Consider the following 19,651-nt stretch of genomic DNA (forward strand, 5'->3'; position numbering starts at 1 on the left):
CACATAGCAAACCTTGTTCCTCACCAATGTGGGACAATTCTCAACACGCCCCGCATATGTGGTGGATTTTCAAGCCTACACGTGAACAACAATTAAATGACATGGAGCGCGTGTGGCCAGTTGGCTTCACACGAGGACAACCCGCTCTGATACCATGATGAAATTGAGGTTTCACCATAAAACTAATTAACAATACGAGGAGTAGTCCAAAATCATATAAGCACATAACAACCAATGTAGGACAACTCTCCTTGCACAAAAAAAAGGGACCTGACGGCTGACGTATTCAAGTCATTGAGTTATAATTTTGAAAATTTGAGGGTCTTATTCCATTGGATTTTGAAGATGATCCTACGTGATGCCTTGTTGATGATAAGCATGGGTGGTTTCTAGCAGTGAAGAAAATATCGATAATATCGGCGAAATATCGTCGATATTATCGTTTTTTTGGGACCCCGATATTTTATTAACTATCCAACTTGTTTTCGGCAGAATATCGCGATAATATCGATAATATCGCGATATTTTCGAAACTATCGCGATATTTGGTATGGACTCATCGGAGAACACAGCCGGAGCAAATAATCCGAACCCCTAAATCCCCAAATTCTAATTCAAAGCAAATGAACTGAATCTACAATACAGGATTCCCTAAAATTGATTTCAGTACAAAAATCAACATGCAGAAAATCTGTACAAAAATTGTAATTTACAAGCCGAGAAGAACGATTTCAGTACAAAAATCAAAGCAAATGAACCGAATCCATAAATCCCCAAATTCGAATTCAAAGCAAATGAACTGAATCCCTAATTCCTAAATCCCTAAAATCGATTTCAGTACAAAAATCAAGCAACATGCAGAAAAATCGCAATCTGTACAAAAATAGAAACCCTAATTCCTAAATCCCTAAAATCAATTTCAGTACAACAAAGGTGCAACATGCAGAAAAATTGAAATCTGTACAAAAATTTAAAGTAAAAGCCGAGAAGAAGAGAAGTAGGAGCCTGGGAACATCGTCTTCCTCACGAATCCAAGACGGCTGGGACAATGTCGTGCTCCTCAGTGGTGTCGACGGCTGGGACTACGATGATTTCCGGTTGATCTCCATGGATGAAGGTGGTTTAGAAGGCGGTTATCGAGTGGTGTCGACGGCTGGGTTTAGGGCGGGTGAGATGGGAGGAGCAGAGGGAGACAGGGAGACACGGAGACACGGACGAGGAGGATCGAGATTCGAGAGATGATGTCTCTGTGTGTGTGTGGAAGAACTGGAGAAAGGGGAAGGGAGGGAGAAGACTGAGAAGTTCTCAGTGAGAACGAAGGCTCAGACCTCAGAGAGAGAGAAGAGAGAAGAGAGAGATTGAGAGGATTCGAGAATGTGGTAGTGGGAAATGAATGATCGACAGAGAGACTGAGCTCCGTGTGTGGTGTACGTGTGTGGTGTGCGTGTGTGGTGTGGTGTGGGGGGTCTCGAAGTGTGTGTGTGGTGGAGTGTGAGTTCTTCAGTCTTTTTGACTGTCTGAGTGGTGGCGTGTAAGAAAAAAAAAGCATCCAATGCTCCAAATTATTCAAAACCAAATCATTCCAAACCTATGTCTAGCTATCTGATCCAATGATCCAAAGAACTTTTTGCAATTTCAGAACATGGACAACAAATAATACTGCTTTCATAATGAAATCATGTGACAGTCAGTAAGAGTCTTTCACATGCAAAACAGTGTCAATGTCTGTTATATACTTACATTCTTTCATCCAGTGGAGTATCAGAGGCATTCACAGAATTTTCGTTTCTTCTTCTTCCCATACCATTTTCAAAACCATTCCAGATCCTTTCCAAAGCCAAGCAACACAAAGGCTTCCATATTTAAGGTAAGTTTACAAACTTAAATTTATATTATTGTAATTTATACAACAACAAATAAATTTGTGTGGACTCGTATGTTAATTTTTTTAAGTAATTAATACTTGCATGTTAATTTTTGTAAGTAATTAAGTAATGTTAACAATTACATGTTAATTTTTTAAGTAATTAAGTAATGTTGTATAATTATTCCCTAGGATAATTTTAATATGTTTAATGTTATTTATTATTTTATTTTCCTTACCATTTTCAAAGTCATTCCAGATCCATTCCAAAGCTTGAACAAAAAGACTTCCATATTTAAGGTAAGTTTACAAACTTAAATTTATATTATTGTAATTTATACAACAACAAATAAATTTGTGTGGACTCGTATGTTAATCTTTTTAAGTAATTAATACTTGCATGTTAATTTTTGTAAGTAATTAAGTAATGTTAATGTTAATTGTTTTAAGTAATTAAGTAATGTTGTATAATTATTCCCTAGGATAATTTTAATATGTTTAATATTATTTATTATTTTATTTCCCTTACCATCTTCATTATCAAATTGGATTATTATTCATTAATATTAGGTTTTTTTATTATCAAATTGGATTATTATTCTTTAATATTAGATTTTTTTATTATCAAATTGGATTATTATTCATTAATATTAGGTTTTTTTATTATCAAATTGGATTATTATTCTTTTATATTAGGAATTTTTTTTATCAAATTGGTGGATTATTCATTAAATTGGATTATTGTTATCAAATTGGATTATTATTCATCACCATGTTTTATATTAGGATTATTTTTTTATCAAATTGGTGGATTATTCATTAAATTGGATTATTATTATCAAATTGGATTATTATTCATCACCATGTTTTATATTAGGATTATTTTTTTATCAAATTGGTGGATTATTCATTAAATTGGATTATTATTATCAAATTGGATTATTATTCATCACCATGTTTTATATTAGGATTATTTTTTTATCAAATTGGTGGATTATTCATTAAATTGGATTATTATTATCAAATTGGATTATTATTCATCACCATGTTTTATATTAGGATTATTTTTTTATCAAATTGGTGGATTATTCATTAAATTGGATTATTATCAAATTGGATTATTATTATCAAATTGGATTATTATTCATCACCATGTTTTATATTAGGATTATTTTTTTATCAAATTGGTGGATTATTCATTAAATTGGATTATTATCAAATTGGATTATTATTCATCACCATGTTTTATTTTAGGATTATTTTTTTTATCAAATTGGTGGATTATTCATTAAATTGGATTATTATCAAATTGGATTATTATTCATCACCATGTTTTATTTTAGGATTATTTTTTTTATCAAATTGGTGGATTATTCATTAAATTGGATTATTATCAAATTGGATTATTATTATCAAATTGGATTATTATTCATCACCATGTTTTATATTAGGATTATTTTTTTTATCAAATTGGTGGATTATTCATTAAATTGGATTATTATCAAATTGGATTATTATTATCAAATTGGATTATTATTCATCACCATGTTTTATTTTAGGATTATTTTTTTATCAAATTGGTGGATTATTCATTAAATTGGATTATTATCAAATTGGATTATTATTATCAAATTGGATTATTATTCATCACCATGTTTTATATTAGGATTATTTTTTTATCAAATTGGTGGATTATTCATTAAATTGGATTATTATCAAATTGGATTATTATTATCAAATTGGATTATTATTCATCACCATGTTTTATATTAGGATTTTTTTTTTATCAAATTGGTGGATTATTCATTAAATTGGATTATTATCAAATTGGATTATTATTCATTAAATTGGATTATTATTCATCACCATGTTTTATATTAGGATTTGTTTTTATCAAATTGGATTATTATTATACAAATTGAATTATTATCAAATTGGATTATTATTCATTAATATTAGGTTTTATTATTCCATATTATTTGTATAATTACTTAAATTTTTACAATCATTTTCTTTACTTTGTATTTAATTTTCTGTAGAATAACTTTATTATTTAGGTTCTCTTATTTTTATCAAAAAATAATTGTCTAATTTTCATGAAAAATAAATATAGGTACGTTTAAGATGTCCAGTAAACGTGATCCAGCTTGGGAACATGGAGACCCAATAGACGGAAACAAACATGGCACAATTTGCAAATATTGTGGTCGGGTAATGAAGAGTGGCGGAGTGACACGACTGAAGTATCATCTTAGTGGATTAGATCCATCAAAAAATGTCCAACGATGCGATAATGTCCCCCCAGAAGTGAAGGCATTCATCAGCACATTATTAAAAAATAAAAAACAGCAGAAGGAAAAGATAACACAGGGAATGGAAAATATTCGAGCTGGGCTACGGGGAGAAGTCTATGGCCAAGCGGTTGACAGTGATGATGATGACGATGAGGACGAATGTGATGATGACATGGGACCTGAAGAACGACGCAGTTTGAAACAAGCATTACGTGCCTCCAAACAGTCAGCATGGGAAAGAGAACACCTTCATAAAATTCCTAATAGGGGACAAGGTTCCGGGACAAGTGGTGGTGCACAAATGAGACAGGGAGGCAGTATTAGAGAATCACAACCAACACCACCAATAGCCCCAAGTTTATATAAGTCATCCAACGCACGTCAAAAAAGTGTTTGGAGTTATTTCAAGGGAGGTAATGTGAAGGAGGGAATGGGGCGTCTAATTAGCAAGTTCTTTATCTATGAAAATATCCCTGCTGCGAAGGCATCATCACATCATTTCAAAAATATGGTAGTGGGATGTCAACAGGCCGGTGTTGGAGTACAACCTCCCACTCCCTATGAGATAAGAAACAAATATTTGGATATGGAGTATAAAGACATTGGCGAGTATGTTAACAAGTTGAGGTCAAAGTGGGAAACTAATGGTTGCACAATCATGTGTGACGGATGGACCGGCCCTACCAGATTATCTATCATCAACTTCATGGTATACTCCAAGGGAAAGACAATTTTTTTGAAGTCTGTTGATGCTTCAGACCATATAAAGAATTACAAGTATATTTACAAATTATTGAGGGATGTAATCATGGAGGTGGGAGAGCATAATGTTGTCCAAGTCGTGACCGACAACGGTTCTGCATTTGTCAAAGCTGGAAAAAAGTTAATGAAGCATCATAATGTGTTTTGGACATCATGTGCAGCACATTGTATTGATCTTATGTTTGAGGCAATGGGGAAGAGAGAGAATGTTGCTACTGTGGTCAAAAGAGCTAGAACGATCACAAATTATATTTACAATCACGGTTGGTTGTTGGCAAAGATGCGTAAATTTTGCAGAGGAGAAATTATTCGTCCAGCTACCACTCGATTCGCCACCAACTATATTGCATTAAACAGCCTACTCAAGAAGAAAGCAGGGTTGAAGCAACTATTCACTAGTGACGATTGGGCCAACCACAATTTCAGCCGCTCAAATACAGGTCGTATGGTGGAAAGTATAGTGCTTGATCATGCTTTTTGGAGTCAAACAGAACATGTGTGTCAAGTGTTTGAACCTCTTTACAAAGTTTTACGGATCGTTGACACAGAAGTGTATCCTACTATGGGGGCAGTATATGAGTTGATGCGTGTAGTGAAGGATGAATTGAAAAGAAAACATGGTGCAAGGTGGGTCGTAAAAATAATTGAAGACCGATGGTATAAAACATTATACCACGATTTGCATGCAGCAGGTATAAATTATGTCATAATTTGCAATTCATTTCTTTAGTTGCATAAGTATTATTTCTCTTATTAGAGTATGTGTTTCTTTGAACAACATATTATTTGAATCCCCGATACCAATACAGACCCGGTGTTGGAGATGATGGTGACCTTATACGTGCTGTACATAATGTATACTCTAAATTAGACCCTGCATCACCAGCAGTTGGCCAATTTGGAAATGAGGTACACAATTACTTAATTTATAATAATTACTTTGTTGGATTAAACTAACACAATTTATTGTATTCAGCTAACATGGTTTAAAGATGCAAGAAGAACATTTGGAGAACCAACATCAGTTGCTGCTCGAACAAATATGTCTCCTAGTGAGTATAAACATATTTCACTATAAGTTTATAATAGAATTTGTTGGAGTTATTAGGCTTATCAACATTATTTTTCATTGCAGCTGAATGGTGGATCATGTATGGGACCAATGCACCAACTGTGAGAAAGTTAGCAATAAAAGTATTATCACAAACAGCTTCCTCATCTGCTTGTGAAAGAAATTGGAGCACATTTGCACTCATACACACAAAGCAAAGAAATAAGTTGGCTCATAGTAGCTTGGAAAAATTAGTTTATTGCTACTACAACATGAAGCTTCAAATTCGAGATAAGGAAGCAGAAATCGATCATGTCGACCGTGGTGACCCACTAGATGTGTTTGATATTGTTGGTGAAGATGATGATACGGAGGGTAACCAACTTTTTCAATGGATTAGACCTCTTCATTTAGATGATGATGAAGGCAACCCAGCTCCCAGAGTTGCTGAAGAAGCACGTAATGAAGGGATAAATGTAGAAAGAGTATTAGAGGAGGAGGTGGGATCTAGCAGCGCTGACTCTTTCGAAGAACTTTTGCACCCAAGACCAAGCAACACTGGAATTCCACCTTTTTCCAATCCTACACAACCACAACATCGTGCTGATACTAATGATAGCTCTAGTACAAGATCAGGAGACTCACCTACCACCGGAGGTGGGAATGATGAAGGACATAGTGGAGCTGGAGGTAGTGGTGGTGGATATGGAAACTATTATGGACCACCACCTCCCGGATATATGAGCCCCTTCACTGGTGAGGCAAACTTCACGCATGCAACACAGGATGATGACCATGGCAGTAGGCGGGCAGGACCAGGAATTGGTGCCATAGGGAAGGACTATACTCGTAGAGAAAGAGGCAAAGGGATTTTGTCAAGTCAAGAAGATGACTCGTTATCTAGAACTTCAGACTCTGTTGGATTGGGAAGTAGTAACTATGGTTATACTCATAACCAACCATTTCCCTACCCTTCATATCCCATTCCTGTTGGGATGGAATCGAGCGACTCATGGAAACAATCCCAGCCTCAATCTTCAAATGATTTTTCTTATGGACAACCTCAACCAATCTCAGATCCATATGGGTGGCATATTAACAATTACATGCAAAACTATTTTGGGGATTTATCATTTGATAACTACTCTTCACAATACACTCATTCTACACATAGAGATGATAAAGATAGTGACAAATTTGAACCTCATAGGAACTCTATGTGGTACTAAAGTGTAAAATATTGTACTAATTCATTATATATAAATGATTATGGTGTGTTTAGACTTCTTTCATTAATTACTACATATTTTCTACACTCATAATGTTTGTCAGATCGCTATATAATCAACTTGATAATGTTAAATCCATCATGCAATGCATTTCCTTCCAATTTTTTGTGATAAACTAATAGATAATTGACTAAATAAACATCCTACAAAGTTTCAATAAAAATTTCCAAGTTTTTCTTACAATTTCCGTGGTTTCCATGTAATTTTTATCGATATCGATATTTTACCGATATTTCCATCGATATTTCCGTGTTTTCGGACTACCGATATTTCCGATATCACCGATATTTTCTTCCTTGGTTTCTAGCTACAAAACCCAGCATTAAAATTAGATTTTTAAAAAATTGGCATAAGAACTGATCATTCTTAGGGCTGGTTTGGTATTGCTGTGCTTTGAAAAAAAGCTGCTGTGAGAATAAGCGGCTGTGCTGTGAGAATAAGCGGCTGTGAAATAAATCAGCAGAGTGTTTGGTAAACTTTTTTGTAAAAGTGCTTTTGGAAAAAAAAGCAGTCTGATAGTGGGTCTTTTCATTAAAGGAGCACTGTAGTTCTGTGTGCTTTGAAAAAAAGCCAGTTTTCCAAAGCTACAAATTGCAGCTTCAGCTTTTTCCTTTGATTTCAGCTTATTCTCACAGCAGCTTCCAAAATAAGCTATTTTTTTTTAAGTTTACCAAACACCAAAAACACTCCCAGCTTTTTTTCATAGGAGCTTTTTTTAAAATCACCTCAACCCAAAACTGAGGCTTAGTGGGTTTACAATGAATGTACAGATTCGTTGGATGTCCCTATCCTGCAAAAATTGGCTCGGAATCAAATGCCCCATTTTTTAATTTCCAAAGTTTTTTCTTTTATAGCTGAAATTTTGTGAAAGATGTTTGATTAGATATGCTCGTGCGAAATTCAATTCTGCATATTATACTCGGTGGATAGAGATTGTGTGCGCAGATGAAGGGTGTAATAATACCTCCAAATTGATGTAAAACACTTGTTGTATTTATATCATCATAAAAAAAGTAAGTTCATTTAAGCCTGATACTATTTGCTTTGCTTCTCCAATTGTTCTATATCAATTTTTAGAAGAGGAGGCCTTCATGCCTATGTCGAGTTCATGTCTTTTGTAGACTCTGTTGGTAAATACACTATAATTGTTTGATGAAATAGCTAAGAGATAGAGTGAAGTCACAATGGACGCCCCCTTCGATTTCATGGCCTCTCTCATCCATCACATGGCCGCATCCGATCAAGCAATGCATGATATGTGGTTCATGTGTGGCATCTTAATTAGGGAAAGAATTCACTCAACTGAGTTGTTGGCAGCAAATGTACAAATAGTGTTTGATGAATTGATTATTTTGGGTTGTAGTTACTGAACTTCTATGTGTTTAGGTATCTTCCTACTCATTTGACAATTATGAATGAAGATATTGAATGTTTTAGGTTTATCTTCTTCCCCTTTTCTCTTTACTTCTCCTTGATTCTACAAAAATGACCGAGCATGAGTTGAACTGATTCTGCAAAAATGGTTGAGAACTGATTAAACTGATTATGCAAAAATGGTCGAAGACGGGTTTGAACTGATTCTGCAAAAATAGTTGAAGACGGGATGAACAGATTCTGCAAAAGGAGTCAATGACTGATTGAACTTATTTTGCAAAAATAGTCGAAGACGAATTGAACTGATTCTACAAAAATGGTCGAAGAGGTTGAATTGATTCTGCAAAATAATTGAAGACGGGTTGAACTGATTTGCAAAAATGGTCGATGCCGGATTAAACTGATTCTGCAAAAATGGTCGATGACGGGTTAAAGTTTTTGTCTCTTATTGACATGTTTAAAAACTAGTGGAATTTCTTGAAATATGATGTAAGTTTTTGTTTCTATATATAAAGCTCCCATTTTTTTGCCTATAAGATTTGTATCATTGAAACGTATGTGAAAAATATGTGCATTAAGAAGAGTAATATAAATGTGACAAATACACTATGCCTGATTTTTTTAAATATGGATTATTTTTTTATAATTTTTCTCTTGCCAATGTATTTTCCCTATAATTGAGAAATATACACAAAACGGAAATATCTTTCAGCAAATTTACGCACCTATGTCGATTTTCCGAATTTACTAACCAAGCTTACTACTAATTTACACTAAAGAAAAAGGGGGTTAAATTCGAAATGCAACAGATTGAACAAGACGACTCTAACCACCAAGGCACCATTCACCACTTGCTCTTAAATTACAAATTAGACAACATATTTTAACAAGGATCCTCTAAATTACGCACCTATATCAAATCCAATTGCTTATTGGGGAATCTGTTTTATCTCATCCGAGTCAGAGCATGTACGTGTGATGACTTGTGTTGGCATTGGCTTTTTATTCTTGTTATAAATTGTCCTCCCCTAAAAACCAACACGAACTGCTAATTACAACTTACAACGCAACAGCCAAACCTACTCTTAGTTAAACAAAGATCTCTCCATCATTTAGAGGATCTATATCCCTTAAACTGACCCACCACCCACTACATATATACATAAGATTAGGACCTAATCAATTAATTAATTAAATATTTTTCCATTCAAATGGGTTGAGGCTTTGAGTCACTAAAGATTAATGCCAATTATATGTCACATATTAGTTGAAGTATGATCAAACAGCTACACAAATTTTTGATTAACTAATTAATCAACTTCCACCAGCTTTGGGAAATTATTGTACAATCAATCAAAAGCTCCTAATCAGTGCCTCTTCTATGGCAAATCTAACCTTTCTGTCCTAATCACAAAAATAATATTAAGAAGCTGAGCGGAAGCTGAACAACCCAAGAGTGCATCATACAATACAAATCATTAATATGACCCGGATACCCAACCATATTATGACCCGAACCTATATTAAACCCACATAACACGTAATGTAGCCCATGAATCCTAAAATCAGGTATTTATCATTAGAAGAGCCTTTCACATTTTCTTAGGTTTTATAAATTCGACAAGCATATTAACTATTGATACTTGCTAAGAGGATTCTCTCAAAAGTGAGACTCTCTCTATAGATTCTCTATCATCTCACTGTTTAATGTTAATTATCGTGCCAACATCATAAAAATTGTGCAAAAACATGAAATGACAGAGAGTACATGAAGAATCTTACTTATATATATATATGTGTGTGTGTGTGTGTGCAACCTATCAAAATAACAATTTTTTAGTGTATGTATGTGCCAAAATGGTGTGACGGTGCAATGATGTAACCTTGGTTCATAAGAAACTCATTAACATATTAATATACATTAAACTAAGGATTTTACTAACTATTGTGTGATTGAGTTAAAGGGATGATTGATGTCATCAAATGGAGAATAGTTTACAGAAAAATTAAGATTGGAAGCCCTGAACCCTAACTTTAAGGGAAGAGGGACCCTGCAAGATTCTGCAGGTATACACAAAGGAGATAGTGGCAATCATTGAATCGTGGTATTATTCAAATGGCTATAAATCCTTATGCTTTTGATTATACAAAATGGGTTATTCTATATTTGAATTGGGAAATGAGTGAGTGGAAAGTATACAATGACCAAAGGCTCCAAGATTTTGCATATTATATAAACAAGGTTAAACAATATTGTCATGGGATTTGGTCATTTCTTAATCAATTCAATTTGATTAGTCAAAAAGAGTTGGCGAACTAACAAAACACCCAAATCCAATGTTTTAAGCACTTTATTAGGGTTGCTGAGAAGGTTACGAGGCTTCATTGGAGTGCAACAGATGAGCTTGCTAAACGGGACCATAATCCCAATACTTAATAGATAATTTATTTATTTATTTCTTGTCTCTACCTAGTAATTATATTTAATGAAAGTGCTCTAATAAGCAGCATTTGAACTTAAAGGTAAAGCTAGCTTGCCACTGATTTTAAACCTTTTATTACTCCAAAATGATTTTGATTCATTTTAAAATTGCACATCAAGAGATCACATCTAGCTAGCCGGTGCATGCCTTCAATCCACAATTCATTTCTTATTAATTTTTTCATTGGATATTTGGGAAATGAGAGATTGAATACAGAACCTCGAGTGTAGTGGTGAACGTTCTTAATAATTCGAGTTATAATTTATCAAACTCCATGCAACTCAAGAATTTAAAGTTAATTTTTTATTTTTTATTTTTTGGCTTCCTGTTGTTCAACGAAGACCTAATAAGAATTAAATTAATTAATTGTAACCTTTTCTTTTTCTGGTTTTAGGGTTGCGGCCAATGGACAACCTAGATGTGAAAGGCTGCATAAATGTTTCCACCTTTAGAGATAGGAGGGCATGATAAATACCCAGCAAGATGAATGAGATGCCAGCAGCATGTTAGGATAGGATAAGAACATTTTTTTCATGGCCTCTGAAATTTACAGATAATGTCTAAAGTAAAAAGAACCGTATAAATGATATATTGACATCTATTAATATATGGATTGGGGGCCGAGGAACTGGATCTGTAGGGTTAGGACCGCATGAGAGCACCATGTTAATTTCTAACCTAATGCATTCTGTACTGAATCAAGGATAAAAAAACAACAAAACCGCTTTACTATAAGAGCTTATGTATATAATAGGGTTCTATCCTTCCAATGTGATGCATTTAGATTGCATGACAATTCGATCGTCGCAGTTTCGTACTAGAAATCTTCCTCAGCCTAAACCCTAAACCACTATATATGATTGCATATACAATCAGTGCATATATAAAACTTTGATACAAACAGTTACTGCTAACGAGTACAACTTATCCTTACAAAACCGGCTTGTAACGAACACATGCCCAACTGGTTATTTATGCTTTGCTAGAAAATTCGAAAATATTCACTTACATGCTGCTTAGTGAAGCAAAAAAAATTCATGTTTTTAACCCAATTTATAACTTTGGTTTCACAAAGAATAAAGGTAATTGTAGTCCCTTATTTTCTCAATGTGACTACTCTTTTCGAAGGGTTTACAATCACGAATGGTATCAAAATAACGTAAAGAAAAGCAAAGACATGTGATATGGCAGCACCAGATATACAAGTTAATGTGAGGAGATGACATCATATACCCTCTCAATACAAATGTGAGTAATACTATATAGAATTTAATCAATTGTGGAAGAATGATATGATGTTATAAGGTCCCCGCAGGAGGGCACGGGCACTATAGAAATAGAGAAAAGCTTCAAAAGCTAAAGATTCAGTACTTCTTTTTCGCTTTATTATCTACATTTTGGCTAATAATATAAAGGAGCTACCACCTCTTGTACCCAACTTTTATCAAAACTATTACACATCACAACTAACGTGCCCTAAAAGAATTGATATATTCTCTTTGTTCAATTATACAACCTCATTGGATTGAATGAAGAATCAACTTTTATAATTCATCCGTTTTAGGTCGATGGAATTCCCATTTTGCCAAATGAAATGGAACAGTTAGACATGTGATTATTTGACATGAAACATATGCAAGGTATACCCTATAGGTTTCCGATTTGGTGAAAGAGAACTGAAATGGTACACTTAGACATGTGATTATTTGACATGACTGTTGATTCTAAAAATTATAAAGCTTATGTAGCGTGTAGGCCGAGTAACTATGAGTTAACTATGTTATTCTTGTGAATGCAAGCAAGCCAACTCATAACTCAGCTCGGTTGGGTGAGTAGAATAGATGTGGTGGTGGTGTCTAATGTGCTGCTAACTTCTGCACTTGTGCGACTACGACCGAGGAAGGAACACCTCTTAGGCTAGGGTTCTAGAACCTAAAGGTAAGGTTGCATGTTTCACTACAAAGTTTAGAATCCCATGCACGAGGTTTGGCCACCTCAACTATATTCGTGAGAATATAAGTGCACTGAATCGGTATCAAGTTAGAGGGACACATGTACTCAAAAGAGATGAGAGTTTTTATGGTGAACATGGTTGGGCTGTCTGAATAATGGATTGCAAATGCACTTGAGAGTAACCAATCATAGAACAAAATTCACTTCACTATGAAGATAATGAAGTGGCCTTTTTTTAGCAAAGGAATCAAAGATGATTCCTTGGCATAGATTTGGATAGATAACCGACCAAACTAGAAGTAGTGATGTTCCACTGAACTGAAGGTACTTCCAGAATGATAAGTTCTACAGCTTCGATGATGTTCCAACGAACTGAATATGTTGCAGGTTGTCAACCCAGTGATGTTCTGACGAACTAAATATGTGTTGACAGGGGGATGGGGGGTTAGGATAATTAGGTTGTGAGAAGGTTTCATGTAGAGCGAGGGTTTTTCATGAAGAGTGTTTGAGTTGTTTGTTTGTTGAGTTGATGGAGTTTTTCATGTTGCAGAACCTCTTCTATTTATAGGGGTGAATTTGTGATAGCCAAGCATGTCAAAGTAGAAAAATTATGATAATATTCCAATTCCTCGACATATTCTCTAAACATGCTCAGAATTATTCTCGGCTGAAACTATTGTGGCCAAATTTCGCCCTCTTCGATTATTTGAACCTAGACTTATTATGTGACTAATTCATTCCTTATTCCACCAGCAACAATCATCAATCCTTAATATATTCTAATCCTTATTTGAAAATATCTCAATCCCCAACATCCCTAACCGGAACTCGGCTACTCCATCAACACTGCATTTTACTTCTGGCCCGAGCACTCCACGATTTGCCCGAGACTCTATTCGGCCAAAAATGTGGATTTAGACCCAAACAATGACATAAGTAAATTTTCCTCGAGACTAAAGATCAATTAATCACATGCCCATAACTTATAAATTTATGTTGTTTAAAAAAAAAAAACCTTGTAAATTAATGGACATAATTATGTTTTACGAATGTAAGAGAAAATTGAGTAAAAAACGATACATCATATATCCACAACCTTACAAGTTGACTTGTAAAATCATGTTTAATGGAAAGTTGTCCAACCGGTTGAGGATGATACATTATATATTCATAACTAATTTTTTTTTTGTAATGCCCTAAACCTAAACACAAAACCGCAACTACCTTTAATGACTTAAAAAGTTGTGTTTATAAGAATGTCTTAGGTTATTATTAAAGGATAATTGGTGTATTTAGTGGCTCAAAACAAAATAAAAACAATCAAAACCTAATTGATTAGCAAATTAAAAAAAAATAGAATAAATAATCAAATAAACGAAAGAGGAGAGGAGGTTTGAACAAGAATGATTGACCGGAGGCGACTATTATATTCCAAAGAAAATGCAAGATTCGAGGTGGCAGGATTGACCGATCTGAAGAAACTTGGAACTCTCACGTGCGATTCCCCTTTGACAAATCACACAAATTGGCACACTCTCGTACATTCATTTCATTCACTTAATTCCTTGACACTTGTGCCTTCTCTACTCTTATTATTTAATTTCTATTTATTTTCCTTTTTAATTAATTAATTTCCGATTCGATCCCAAATGGTTTACCCACTATCCCACGAGGATGTAACCTGTTTTTATATGATTATTTTGTGTTTACTTGCTTATTTTTTCGGCTTAATTTGGGAGTATTATCTGAAACTCCACTTTAATTTTATTTTGCTCTCTAAAATTTAATGTGCGCCACTTTATTATTATTATTTTGCATATGGTTTAATATCTTAATAAATATGATGTTGAGTTTTCACTCATATATCTTGGGTTGAAAACTCTCTTTTTTCCTTAATTATTATAGAGGTTTTGAACCATTTTCATCTCTACTTAATAATAATAAAATTAAAAAAATTAAACATTTGCGCCATTTTACATTTTGAAACTCAATTTTTACATTACTAAAAAAATTTAAGTTCGCTGATATGGCATCATTGGATCCACTTATTCCTGTAATAAAATCCCTGTTAACTATTTAATATTTTGAAAATGTTTAAAGAAATTAAAAATCAAACTAAAGAAAGAAAAAAAAAAGGCCCAACTCTTTCCCTATTCAATCACTCCGCCTCTGCACTAGGCTTGGCATTTTGGACTCAACCCGTTAACCCGACCTGACCCAACCCGTTAATATTTGTATTTGGGTAGATGATTAACGGGTCGGGTCGCTAACGGGTGAACCCGTTAACAACCCGTTAAGTAACGGGTCACTTTGGGTCAACCCGTTTGACCCGTTAACACCTGTTAGCACCCGTTAGTTGATGATATTTTAGTAATTTTAGTAAAGTCTTAATAACAAAAAATAAACTTTATGCAAAAAAATAAAAAATAATTGTTAACGGATGAAACGGGTTACCCGTTAGCTTAACGGGTCGGGTTCGGGTGACCCGTTAGCTTAACGGGTTGGGTTCGGGTGACCTGTTAACTTAACGGGTCGGGTTGAACCCGACCTAAACCCAATAAACCCGACCCGTTTACAGGTCTACTCCGCACTGCGCAGGTGAAAGTGGGGTGGGTTTTGGCTACATTTGGGAAGAAGATGTTGCTCTTTTTTTTAACCTTACAGTTTTCAATTTCACTAGATGATGAATTTAGATTTTCATAGGAACTTTTCTTATAGTATCTTAATCTCATCAATTGTACAAGAAAAGTGAGCATGGCCCTTTTTCCTTGTCCTTTAACATTGTATTAAAGGAAATCTCAAAGAAAATTTCAGAAATTAATATTTAAAATACTTTTAGAAAAGATAAACAAAATTGGAAGTAGATGATTCGGTGCATTATTGCTAGACCTTTAATTTAATGGTTAAAGATGCTATAAAAAAGATATAGTAAATGGTTTGATACATTATTGCCTGATTCTTTTCCGTTAATACAATCAATCATTTTTTTTAGGTGCTCTATCGTATCTCATACTTCGTATTTTTAACCGTTTTATTTTTGTTTAAAAATAAAAAATAAAGATTTAATGGTTAAAATACCTGAGTACCGAGTACTCTCTGAACACCCAAAAAGTTTTGATCAATCATAACCCTAACATCCCTCAATCTTTTAAGAAATAATTTGTCTCCATTTGGTTTGATGAGATATTATGTTGGAGTTTGACTCACATGAATACGACAAAAATATATACATGTGATAAGTTCGATTCTCAATTATGACTAGCCTCACTATTATGACGTAATTTTATTATGACTGTGTATGTATGTATGTATGTATGTATGTATGTATGTATGTTGTAAAAGTATCTATATAAACATGAGCATCTAATTAGTTAAAAACTATATCACGTTGAGCCAACTTCATAATATACTCTCTCTCATAATTCGAATCGTTTATTTTCTAAATTTTCATTCAAATATTTACAAAAAATTGGAATGAGTAATACTTAAGTAGAAGGTAGATGGATTAGCTAGGACCACAATTAAAAAAAAAAAGCAAATCAACCTAATCATGCCAAATAAAATTTTAACTTGATCTATCAATCACTGAAAAATATACATAGGTCGTTTGAAAGTGCCTTTAAAATTAAAGCGATTTTAGAGAAATATTTTTGGATTTCAAAATTAAGCACTTGACGTGTTTCCTGCAATAAGCATTAGCTAATATTTTTTCAAGCACTTGAAAACTTGATCCACCCTACTGAAGTGCTTTTCTAAGAGTTACTTGAATTTTGCAAAGGATTGTTTTTAAAAATACTTTCACAAAGACCGCTTTCAACTATTTTAAAATCACTTTCAAACAAGCTCGTTATCCTATCTGCCATCCCCTTCTCTCAATCTCAATCGATTGTCTCCACCATAACCAAATTAACCTCACCATAAAATCTCTCTCCCCAATCCACTCTCTCTTGGTTTTCTCTCTCCTTCCTCAACCCTCTCTCTTCAGTCTCTGTGCAAAGCGGCTCCTACTCCTTCAGAGATAGTGAATAACCTAACCAAACACGTACGTGCTTTGCCTCTCTCTCTCTCTCTCTCTCTCTCTCTCTCTCATTTGTTTTGTTGTGTGTTATAGTTAACGTGGTCAAAATACACTAGTCTCAGTGATACACAAAAATGCTCGACACTTTCAAGTACCTGATCGGCTCACCCGGTGCCAGCGGCTACGGTTCAAAGAGCACAGCCGAGCAAGTCACTGACGCGTCCGCCGATCTCCACCAGATCACCGCCATCATCACAGGTACTTACGCACAATCCTCGCCGTCTGATTACAGTCAGTTTTCCTAATTTTTTGACCGATCGTGTGGTTTTTCGGATTATTTCAGGTGCCACGTCAGGGATCGGAGCTGAGACGGCCCAAGTTTTAGCCAAGCGCGGGGCAAAGCTTGTCCTCCCGGCTCGAAGCCTCAAAGCTGCCGAGGATGCCAAGGCTCGAATCGTCTCCGAGTTTCCGGGCTCGAAGATCATCGTCATGGCGCTCGATCTCAGCTCCCTCGCCTCTGTTAGGAGCTTCGTCTCCGATTTCGAGTCCCTCCGGCTGCCTCTTAATCTCCTTATGTAAATATTCTCTTTCTTTCTTGTTTTCTGCTTGGCTGCCGAGAAAATGCAAGAAAAGAAAAGAAAACGAAAACTGACTGAAAAGGCTTCGTTTGTTTGTTTGTCTCAGAAACAACGCCGGAAAGTTTGCGCACGGGCATGCGATTTCCGAAGACGGAATCGAAATGACCTTTGCTACTAATTATCTCGGTAATTATAACTTTTACTCCGACTAAAGCTAAAGTTAATACTTATTTTTGTATTATTTATTGAACACGTTAATATTTTTTAGGTCATTTTCTGTTGACGAAGCTGTTGCTCAACAAAATGATCGAAACAGCGGGGGTTAGCGGCGTTCAAGGGCGAATTGTGAACGTGTCGTCGTCTATTCACGGCTGGTTTTCCGGCGATATAATCCGATATCTTGGCAAGATAAGCCGAAGCAGAAGGTGAGTTACATTATAACATGTGAATTTATTATTTAGTATTATGATTTGATTGGTTTGTGATGTATGAACTATGTTATCACTGTTACTATAACACATAGATTAGTAACATACTGTTATTATTAAACGTTGATTGGTAACATAAATTGATATGAAGAATCGGGAACTGTAGCCGATCGATCGGGTTGGATTTCATTTTGATTGTTTAAATGATTATAATCAATTTGTCTTCGGGAGTTTGACCTTTTTTTTATCTGAATTGGAAAATTTGTCTGGAAGCTTAGCCAGTACGACGAGACACGTGCGTACGCGCTCTCGAAGCTCGCCAACGTCTTGCACACCAAGGAACTTGCTCGCAGACTCAAGGTTTGATGATTAAAAAGCGATTTTTGTTTCTTTGTTTCTGTGTTTTTCTTCAAATTATTGTCCCTAATTTTGTTTTATTTATTTTATTTAATTCAATGTTTTTACTAAAATCAGGAAATGGAGGCCAACGTGACCGTTAACTGCGTGCATCCGGGTATCGTTAAAACCCGCCTCACCCGAGAACGTGAAGGTCTTGCCACAGGTTCGGTTTTCGTCACAAGAAACTGTGAATTGATTAGTTGAAATTTTTGTGTAATACTTTTGTACTAAATGAAAAGGGTTTTTGAATATGTAGATTTGGTGTTCCTCTTTGCTTCAAAGCTCTTGAAAACAATCCCTCAGGTTAGTTTATGAATATTAGGATGATTATGTTGGAGCGTCAATAACAGTTTAGTTCATTATATTCTTTATGCGATAACATTAGTTTCTTTGTATGCACTATTGAAGGCTGCTGCGACGACATGTTATGTTGCTACTCATCCTAGGCTGTTGGGCGTGTCTGGGAGGTACTTTGCTGATTGCAACGAGACATCACCGTCGAAGATGGGGTCGAACTTAAGCGAAGCTGCTCGATTATGGTCCGCCTCTGAAATCATGGTGTCCAAGAATTCCAATGCTATCTTTGATCCAAGCCACCACTTGGAGTGCTAAAACAATGAAAAATGGATCGTCAATCATATATATAGAAACAGAAAAGCATCTTAATTATATAACTAGCTAGGTCTTACTTCTTAATGTCTGTTAAATTAGCTAGCTAAAATACAGTAGTAAAGTGGAGGAGAGAGTTAAATAGGAAAGAAGAAGGAGAAATATAATTACACAGCTAGCTTTGAACATAAGTGGTAGTTTTAGTGGCATGAATATATTAATATTTAGATAAAGGAAAGGCTTTTGATGCATGAATATATATTATGAAGTGAATGAATGGTTTTCTTAGTTGGAACCAAGTCATGACCAATGAAATTAAAGTTGTTTATTTTGTTGGTTTCTATATCATTTTTGAGGTGTATGTTATTAGATGATGCCGGTCTTACTCTCTTAGAATATTGGATTGGTCATTGGTGTATTAATTTTTATATAATTTTTCAATACAAGCCATATTAGAGTAGAGAAATTCGAACTTAAGACCTCGAATACAGATTAATGTTCATAACTACTTAAACACTAAGTCTCTTGCATTCATTAGTGTAGCATATA

At 34.7% G+C, this 19,651-nt stretch overlaps 2 protein-coding genes across 5 annotated transcripts; both read left to right on the forward strand.

Annotated features, from left to right (window-relative positions):
• The first annotated feature begins 5,720 nt into the window (after positions 1–5,720).
• LOC126599090 (uncharacterized) lies at positions 5,721–11,585 on the forward strand. Its single transcript, XM_050265442.1, has 4 exons — positions 5,721–5,829; positions 5,897–5,972; positions 6,056–7,159; positions 11,512–11,585. The coding sequence occupies exons 2-4, from the start codon at positions 5,963–5,965 to the stop codon at positions 11,583–11,585; spliced, it is 1,188 nt and encodes a 395-aa protein (XP_050121399.1). The 5' UTR covers positions 5,721–5,829; positions 5,897–5,962.
• Positions 11,586–16,947: 5,362 nt separating this feature from the next.
• Positions 16,948–19,430, forward strand: LOC126599662 (short-chain dehydrogenase TIC 32 B, chloroplastic-like). 4 transcript variants are annotated; one of them, XM_050266073.1, is made up of 9 exons: positions 16,948–17,112; positions 17,205–17,346; positions 17,432–17,663; positions 17,773–17,852; positions 17,935–18,091; positions 18,373–18,454; positions 18,569–18,656; positions 18,750–18,796; positions 18,902–19,430. In XM_050266073.1, the coding sequence occupies exons 2-9, from the start codon at positions 17,223–17,225 to the stop codon at positions 19,103–19,105; spliced, it is 1,014 nt and encodes a 337-aa protein (XP_050122030.1). In that variant the 5' UTR covers positions 16,948–17,112; positions 17,205–17,222; the 3' UTR covers positions 19,106–19,430. The 4 variants fall into 4 exon arrangements, with proteins under 4 accessions (XP_050122030.1, XP_050122029.1, XP_050122032.1 ...); XM_050266072.1 differs by having other exon boundaries at positions 16,952–17,112; positions 17,182–17,346; XM_050266075.1 differs by having other exon boundaries at positions 16,952–17,112; positions 17,211–17,346.
• Positions 19,431–19,651: the final 221 nt, after the last annotated feature.

The sequence above is a fragment of the Malus sylvestris genome, chromosome 14 (genome assembly GCF_916048215.2).
Source record: "Malus sylvestris chromosome 14, drMalSylv7.2, whole genome shotgun sequence".
Lineage (NCBI taxonomy): Eukaryota > Viridiplantae > Streptophyta > Magnoliopsida > Rosales > Rosaceae > Malus > Malus sylvestris.